Source organism: Petaurus breviceps, unplaced genomic scaffold (genome assembly GCF_028583685.1).
Source record: "Petaurus breviceps papuanus isolate PSGF00001 unplaced genomic scaffold, PetGlider_PUasm1.0 156, whole genome shotgun sequence".
NCBI lineage: Eukaryota > Metazoa > Chordata > Mammalia > Diprotodontia > Petauridae > Petaurus > Petaurus breviceps.
The window spans coordinates 13,932,577-13,941,668 of NW_027185720.1; the positions used below are offsets into that span (position 1 = coordinate 13,932,577).

The following is a 9,092-nucleotide window of genomic DNA, read 5'->3' on the forward strand; positions in this document are numbered from 1 at the left end:
GGGGGGGGGGGGGGGGGGGGGGGAGAAGACGACAGACTCAGGGTGTGGTGGCCAGGCCAGTGCACACTAAGCCCCCCACTGAGCGGCCCCCTCCACCTATGCGAATACGGCCAACACTTTTCGGTCTTGGCTTAAAAGTTCAGTGTCCCCGAGACTTTCTGTGACTGCTCTGCTCCCCAGTGGGCTTCTCCCAGCATTTAGAGACAGCACTGCACAATTTAATGTTCAGTGACAGGAGTTAAAGACTAAAGCACTCAGCACAGTCCCCAGCACAGAGGAGTCCTTCAGAAATGCTCGCGCTCCTTCCTTCTTTCTTGTCACATGTGCTGGCATGTGGCCGTTAGCCCTCCCAGGCAGGGGCGGCTGGGCCACCCCACACGGGTTTCTCATCCTCTTGAGCCCAAGACCCCAGTCTGTAAATGGGAATGATGAGGCTTGCTGCACCAAGGGCCATACTTGGTCAGCTTCGTGTGTGAAATGCGAAGGTCCTTCCGAAGGGGGCAAGCCCATGCACAGAGGGGGTGCCGGGCACTCTCGGGGTTCTAACCACTTCCTGTAACAAGGATGACGAATCCCCACCCCAGTCTGTCCCCCTGCCCAGCGCAGGCCAGCATCCCTGCCCCAAGGTCTTCTGCAGTCTGCATTCCATCCTTCTCGATTCACTGAAGCTAGCAAAGAGGCGTTTTCTTCCACTTTATCTTAACCAAAAAAACCTAAAACCCACCTGTGCTGACCAATACTTGCTATTGGAGATGGGGTTGAAGAGCGAGATGGCCAATGCTCCAAGAAAACTCAAATTTTAGGGAAGGCAAGGGGGAATATTGGACCCAAAGGACTTAAGAGCCTTGGGGAAGTGATGCCCAGGCAGGCATCCTTCCAGCCCATCCCAATGCTGTGGGTGGTTTCTTTGCCAACTTCATCTGTGTATAGAGCACAGGGCCCACTACATTTTAGGGCCCCATCGAGGATTCCTCAGGCCAGTGATCTTTGGGGTGACTAAGGAGGCAGCCAAGAGCCTAGCTGTTTGTTGTAAAGTGTTGGTAACGCATGCAGAAGCCAAGCATTCCTGCAGACTCAGGACAGATTCCATGTTGTAGAAGCCCCAGGAGGGAAGCAGAGTCCTCAGACATACCCCTCCCCACCCCCCTGTGCCTCAGTCTCTTCATCTGTAAAATGAGGGGCACCTCCTTCTAGACAACAGAAGTGTGGGGGGCCACCAGGGCAGCCCATGGTGTGTGCATCAGTCACTTCAGGCCTTCCCTGGCCGAGAGAAAAGGAAGAAGCATCCTTCTCTGTGGCTGGCTTTTCACATTTGTATTATACTCAATCGGGACTGTCTCTTGAGGTTCTAACCACTTCCTGTAACGAGGATGATGAACCCCCACCCCAGTCTGTCCCCTGCCCACCCCCTCAGGGCCTTCTCTGAGGGTCACACCCAGCCTCCCAGGAAGTCACTGCAGATTCCAGATGCAGACAGACATGCAGGCTCACAGGGGTCGAGGCCGCACAACTCAGAAGCTGGGGGCAGAACCCCGACCTCCCTCAGACCGTCCCCTTGCTGGGGGACCTTGTTCAGCTGAAGTAGAACACCGGAGAACAGAGCAGAGAGTTCTTTGGTTTGGAAAGGCCAGCTGTCCTGCAGGAGCCCCTCGTTCCGCCGTTCTCCCAGCCTGGACAGGGCTGCAGGACCCAGCAGCTTGTGATGGCAGGCAGGAAGACGAGGCGGCCTGGCCGTCTGCCCTTCCTTCCTGGGGACGGGCCGGACCACGAAGCCTAGCGCCTGCCCAGGGAGGGCCCAGGGTCCCCGCAGGCCGCAGACACCCCTGGGAAGACTCACCTGTTTCTAAGTCGTTGGCGTTGGCAGACTCGCGCAGTCTCTTCAGCGCTGTCAACAGAAGCAGAAATGACCCGTGAGATGAGGGGCCAGGGCCCGGAACACGCCCAGAAGCCCCCTGCCGACCCTCCTCTGGCCCCCGGCTCCTGCCTCTCACACGGACGCCGCAGGGGACGAGGGTTCAGGCCCTGGGCAAGTCACCTGCCCCTCAGCTCTCTGGGGCTTGCGGGAGGAGGGTCCGGCAGGCCCCCCACGCCCAGGGGCGGGAGGGGGAGGGGAGGCGCCCCCCGCCCTCGGCTCACCGTGCACCTCCCGGCCCGTGGGCCCCAGGCGGCGGTGTGGCCGGGCCGCACGCCGCAGGCGGCAGGGCCGCAGCTTCCCGCTCCGCTCATCCCCGCGATCGGGGCCGGGGTCGCGCTGCCACAGCTCGTGCAGGAGCCGCAGCGGCGCCGGGGCCGGGACCGCGGGGCCCAGGCCGCCCAGCGCCGAGCCGAAGCCGCCGAACGAGAAGCCGCCCTCCGGGCCCGCGCCGCCCTCGGCCCCGGCGCCGACTCTCGGGCCTCCGCCCGGGGCTGCCATGGCAACCGCGCCGACCCCGGCCCCCGGCCCCCGCCCCCGCCGCCGCCGCCGCCGCCGCCGTAGCGTCAGCGTCGACGTCACGGCAGCCTCGTTCCGGCCTGCCTTCGTCGCCGGCCCGCCGACAGCCGCGAGGGCGGGGAAAGGCCTTCTCCGCTAGGGCCCGCAGGCCGGAGGAGCAGCCTGTTGGACCAATCAGAGCTGCCGAAGCCAATGAGGACGAGAAAGCTAGGTTTAGGAATATGGATTGGTGGTAGAAACCGACAGGCATCTTTACAGTCCAATCAGATAACGAGGCGGGCCACTCTTCCAGAGGGCCAATCAAATCATCCTATTTGAGATTCTCTCTTTCCCCCCCCCCCCGTCTCTCAGCCAATCGGTGCAAGACTCCCGCAACCAATCACAAAAGAAAACAGAGAGTAGAATAGGATTCTTTCAATAGAAAATTTAAGTCTGACAAGGCTTTTGGGTATTTTTTTTTTTTAGCTTTTGTTGCGGACGTGGAAAAAAAAAACAAGCAACAGAGCTTCCGCCCGCCCGAGGAAAAGACGTTCTACAAGATCCCTTGGGGAGACGGAAGGCCTCAGAGCGCATGCGTTTGAAAAGAAGGCGGGAGGAGCGGGAGTTAGGCTCTTAAATGCAACTTCTGGGTCAGAGACTTTGAGGGGCGAAAAGCGAGTGGGGGCGGGGACAAGTGGCGCCCTCTGCCGGCCTGGATGCTTAACAAGCATTCAAAAGTGTGCATATTAAAAATATAAATGGAAATATATCATACAGTCTCAAGTTTATTAATCACATCTTTCTCTCATGTCCAGCCTCATACACTTACCAGCAGTGTGACCCTAGATAAGTCATTGAACCTCTGCCTCAGTTTCCTCAACTCTAAAATAAGAATAATAATAACATCTCCCCCATCCTCCAGACGTGTTTTTGCTTCCGTTTTACCGAGTCCATGCGGTCCGTTTTCAAAATGATAATTTGCATTTTTTTCCGATAATTTGCTACTTTTATTTTCATAAGCCTCTTCCCCCGCCCCACCCCCTTGGTGCAAGGAAAGCCTCAAGCGCCGGAGCGGGGCAGGAAGCTTCCTGCAGCGAAGTGGCTGGCTCCCCTCCCCCGCCTTTCTGCTTTTGAAATCCCTAGAGGCTACACTCTGAGAGGCGCGTTCCTCGGTCTGCGGAATCCCCCTTCCGCTGACACTGTAGCAATAAAAACTTTCGCCCAGCAGAGAAGAAAAGGATGGAGGTGTCTGGATGCTGTTTTCAATCAAATGCCAACAGAAATCACTCAGCCGACAGAAAAACATTTACGCCGCATTCCCCTCCTAATTTGGAAATACACATTAAACAGATTTTACTTCAGCTACAAATAAAACTCGTCCAGAATTAGAACGCAGAAATGAGACAAAGCTCGGAAAGACTGGAAACCTTCTGGCAGAAACTCGTTCACCCCTTTTCTTTTTGGCTAATCAGACCAAGGTAAAGGTCGGCTGGATTTCCGCAGAACACACATAATGGCAGCATAAACTCCACAAAACAAACACAAACCTAACACTGGTCACTCTTACCTAAAATCTCAGAAACACGGGCTTTTACCGCCCTTTTCAGGGAGTATTACTTTGGTGGCATTTGGAAAGAAAATGGCTGGACAAGTGGCAATCATGGGGCCGGCTGACTGTTAGCTTATTTGGTCCACTCCCTCTACCTTCAGGATGAACAGGGGTCTACACCCACAGAGAAGTCTGACAGGAGGATTTTATATCCCAAAGAATTGTGTCTATCCTCATGCTGGGTCTGGGTCAGGAATGAGTGATTCTGATGATCACTGGGAACCCGACTCCCCAGGACTCTGGGAGACATAGCCATAGGGTCTCCTCCTGATCCTTACAAAAGTTTTGGCTTACTTCACTCACAAAATCACTGGACATCTTTGAAACCTTAAATCCAACCAAATTGCTTCTTATGTTAATCTAACTGGAGAAGGACTTCAAGAAAGCCCAAAGACCATGGGGTTCAGAACAAAATCCTAGTCTCAGCTCTGGTATTGATCAGACAGAGGTACCCTCTCACTGATGCACAGAGTGCTAACACCCTGGCCTCCAATACAACCTTTCCTAGGATAGATCTTTCAAAGTGGGTGCAGTGCCTGCCAAGAAGGGCAGACTAAGCCTTGGTTAACAGATTATGACTAAGACCTACTGAAAAGCTCAGATTGATTCCTTTTCCCTTTTTATTCATTGTATTTACCGTTGATTTTGTCCTGTGGAATGCCCAAGTCAGGGTTCTTTGTCTCAGAATTTAGTTGAAAAATTCAGTCGGCCTCTAATGGGTTAAGTTTAAAAATCCAGTGCTTCTGCTGTTCTATTCCTGCCTCAAGGAAATCTGTTATCCTTGAGGGATGCAGATGGACAGCAGGGAGTCTGGTCTAGTATCTTTACACCACCAAGCTGTCCTTCAAGGACCTCTGGTTTACTCTCCAAAGAAGTCTGGCCTGCTATCTCTAGCCTTGGAAGTGAACTCAAACAATAAGCACTTCTTAGCCGCAGGAGGAGATGAGCCCCTCGTCCCCAATTTCCAACCATATTGCTCCCAACACCTCAGCTCTGTAACCAATCATTGTGCCATCTATGATGCCTATCTCTTTTAACCAGTCATAACTTGCTCCCGACTGTGAGGTCCTATTCTGTTCTGTATTCCCCAAAACGATAAAAAGAGGCTGGTCCCCCTCCCCCTCCTTCTGAGAGTCTTTGTTTTGCTGAGGAAGCTGAGATACTATTTATCGCTAAACTGGCACTTTACTAATAACTGGGTTATCCTTAGACCTTTGTGCCTCAGTTTACTAACTGTTACACTTCCCTAGAACAGAAGTGTCCTTCTTTGTAAGGTCTTACCAAGAGAAAAACATCTCATTTTTCAACACCTTTTATGTGTTCCAATCTGGTCTCTTCCGGACAAAAGAAACTTAATGAAAATGACTTGTATTGTACAAGGGGCATCATGGGAGGCTGCTAATGTTGGTAAAAATGTTACTTTATGCAAGCTCAGGGTATCCTTAGTGTACGATCCCTTACCAGCTCAGTTACACCAGATTGTTAGGGAATTCTCTCAACCTCTTGGGAAAGATATACTCAATGATATGGGTCAAAGATAGGACATAATGAAAGGAAAAGAAATGTATTAGCTCACTAAAGAAGTGCATTTGGCCTGGTTCAGAGAGGACCAAAATGACGTCAGAATGTCAGGGGTCAAGGTCTGAGTCCAACTCTGGCTCCCAGAGCCCAGAGCCTTCTTTGATTTGGGCATTTCATGGCGGGGCGGGGTTCTTCACCAGCATCTCCTATGTTAAACAAGCAAGCCAAAGTTCTTCAGAGAGACTTTGAAAGAGCCCCTGTATTTCATAAGCATTTGCCTTGTGTGCGATCTCTGCAAAATGGTCTTTTAGCAAGCACACCTCTGGCATTCCAATATGACCAGCTCATCAGAATCACTCTCTGCAGCAGAGTTTGAACACTTGGCAGCTCAGCTCAACAATGGACCTGTGTCGGCACCTTATCTTGCCAAGGGATCTTCAGAATCTTCTGAAGACAATTCAAGTGGAATCCATTTAATTGAACCATCAGTTACAGCAAATGGAGACCTGAATGCTGTGGGCAATTCACTGATGTTGGCAGTGTACTTTCCAGGGATGATAAGGCTGACACATACATTGCCAGAGCTGGACCAAGGCAGTGGTTTTCTGAGGCAGAATAGAAACTGGGGGAACGTGTAAACCCTGGGTCAGAATGTTAGCTTTGTGGGGTCAGGAGCTGTCAAAGATCAGGTTTGTCCCAATGGAATGTTTTCTCTCTAGTTAATCTTATCAGAATATGCTGTTGAGCAATGTTGGGGGGGGGGGGCGCGAAACTCCTGGAGAGAATCGGGTTTAAAAAGGAAAATCAAATACAATTAGAGGGTCTGTCTCTATGTACACAACAATGTAGCTGTTTCTGCAGTCTCAGAGGCTGCTTTTCTGGGGAGCAGGTATTTCCCCCAAACTCAAAGTACATGGGTTTATCTACCTCCTTCATCTGAACAGGAAGTTTGAGAGCATTTAAAGGTCAGTGATTGGGATGGTAATTTCTTGTTTCCCAAATCTAATCTGTTCTGGGCCCAAGGGATGCTGTGGGTCTGGAGGCAGAGGCCAGTAGCTAGTGCCTGGCTCCTTCTTCAAGTGAATCAATAGTACTCTTCGGGGCTCAGAAAAATGGTGAAGGGCTGTTCGGACCCTCCTAGTCACAGGGCTTGGTACACTTGGCACCTACCACCCTGTAAATGGATGAACTGTGAAAACTATACCCAGGGCAGAAAGAAACACACCACACGTGACAAAGCTGGATAGAGCTAAGTGGTTTACTGAGTGAAGGATACAAATGAAAATGTCTTTATGAAGTGTTTACTAGATAACAAGACCAGGGGATACAAAAAAGAAAATTGAGACAGATTCTTGAGTTCTAATTAGAAGAGACAAGACAGTTGAACTACAGGCTAAATAAAAATACCCCCAAGGCCCCTAGGCAAAGCAGATGGTGAGGTCCAGGAATCCTCAGGCCCTTAGAAGGATGAGGTCTCCAGACAGGTGGAGATGAGATGAGATGCTCTTCAGGTCTGTCTGGAGCCGGGTCTCCCTGGGCTATCAGAGAGACCTTAGGGGCTTACAGGCTCAGTGGAGGTAAGGAGAGGGGAAGGGCAATAGCTCCCCAAAGGGCTCCTAGAAAAGGAAGATCCCAAAGATCTCAAGGAAGTTGGAGAACCAGTGATGGATTTCTATTGGCCAGGTGGGTAGCACAGGGGCCTACTATGTCAACGCAGCTAATGGGGAGTAGGAGTGGTAGAGGGGGGAGGAACAGCCTCAGTGCATTCCAAGGTGGCTTCTGAGCTTTCTCTTTTCCAAGGTCCCAGGGTTCTGGGCTAGTGATTGGCTTAACGGGATTCAGGGATTAGGCATCCCTACTTCTCTTCTCCACTTATGAGGCGGTCTATTTCCCATAGGGCCCTGGGTGCCACCCCAACCTCCCAGACTCCTTCACGTGGACTGACCTGAGCCTTACTATCCCAGTTGTAGGAACATGAGCTCTTCCTAACAATTTAGGAAGAAGAGAAGGAAAGAAGCATTTATTTAGCAATTATTACACCTTATAAACATCATCTCATTTGGTAACTTAGCAATACAAGTCAAACAAGCAAGTAGGACAGGTGAGTGGACAAGCAAGTCCCCAAGCAGCTGACTTGTTTCTGAAACTGTCTCTCAGTAGTCTGACAAATGCCAAGGGTGGCATTCTTGTTGTTTACTCGTCCAGGGCTTTGCTTTAAAGACTTCGACAGCTCCCCTTTGATTATCTGGGAGCCCTGGCCCAGATGGGGGGGAAGGACGTTCACAAGGTTTCTAATATGAGAGACCACATAATGAACGCCTCCCTTAGTCGTAGAGGAATTATGTCTGTGTCTACTGTCCAACGGGCAACAGCAATTACTGACATCCATGCAGGAAGGGTGTGGCACTTGCCATCTCAAAATTCTTCAGCACAAACACAGCACTGGACATGCTGGCAGGGGAAGAGGAGCCCTGAGAGCGCCATTATTGATAATATGGCAGCGGCTCAGGCCTGTGACCATTTCCCATCCCCACAATCTTCAGGTGTGATGATCAGTGAATGCCCAGGGAAGGATCAGGGCTCCAGATGGCACTAGGATGCCAGGAGAACAGCAGAAATAATAATAAAAGATATGTAGCTCAAACTCCCCACCATCTTCTTTACTTATGCTTCATGACTCCAGGTGATGGCACAAAGACTCAATCAAACATTTATAGATTATATCAATTTGGGGGAAAAAAAGATGAAACAGTTCTCACCAATAGAGCTTTGGGGTGATGGGCGTGGCCGATGCAGGAATTCATTTTCCTTGACTATATATAGTTTGAAACAAGGATTTTATTTTTCTTTCTTCCTTAACAGGGAGTAAAGGGGGCAGGAGAGAGAAAAGGTTGATTAAAAAATAAAATTTAACTTAAGAAAGAGGCTTTTCCATCCCTTGACCCCTATCCATGTGGATTTTGTGGTACAAACACTGAGATGCACATAAGGCATCTTTGTTGTCCTGCAATATTTGAGGAATTTACTGTAAGATGAGGAACCAGGCCATCATGGTGGCAGCTCTGGGTCAGAAAGTTAACAAAATGACTTCCCAAAAGTATTGCACAAGAAAACAGCCCCTTCAGCCTGTCTGTTCCCAGACACATGCTGTGCTTTTTTAATAGTCAGGTGGTACATTGGAACTTCATGCTGCTCAAGGGATGGCAGAGCCAGGCAGGATAGTGATCCAGCAGGCAGGAGGCTGGGGAGAAGGCAACCACTGGAGTCAGGCAGCTCCTGCCCCTGCCTCTGTAAGATCACCTTCCCAGCAATCCAGCAGGGTGAGCCAAGAACAGGTCAGTCACCTTGGATGAGTATCAGGCATGCCAGACAAGCTCTTATATATTGGGCTTCCAATTCAGGAGCAGCCCCCTTTACTATGGATTCCTTTGAGGACACAGCTCATGGGCAAGGGGTATCAACAATCCCAAAGGGTTCTTCCCCATCACACGAAGACCCACCATCTACAATTAAGGCAAAGTCCAAGTGTTTCCAAGGTAGGGGTGAAGAACA

At 50.8% G+C, this 9,092-nt stretch overlaps 1 protein-coding gene across 1 annotated transcript in view; it reads right to left on the minus strand.

Moving 5' to 3' along the window:
* ANKRD54 (ankyrin repeat domain 54) overlaps positions 1–2,428 on the minus strand; it is an 8,487-nt gene extending 6,059 nt beyond the window's left edge. The window contains exons 1-2 of the mRNA XM_069082114.1: positions 2,137–2,428; positions 1,838–1,885 (exon numbers count right to left, since the gene is read on the minus strand). Of these exons, the coding sequence (XP_068938215.1) occupies positions 1,838–1,885; positions 2,137–2,413 (325 nt within the window). The 5' untranslated portion in view covers positions 2,414–2,428. The remainder of the gene's footprint in view (positions 1–1,837; positions 1,886–2,136) is intronic.
* Between the last annotated feature and the right edge of the window lie 6,664 nt (positions 2,429–9,092).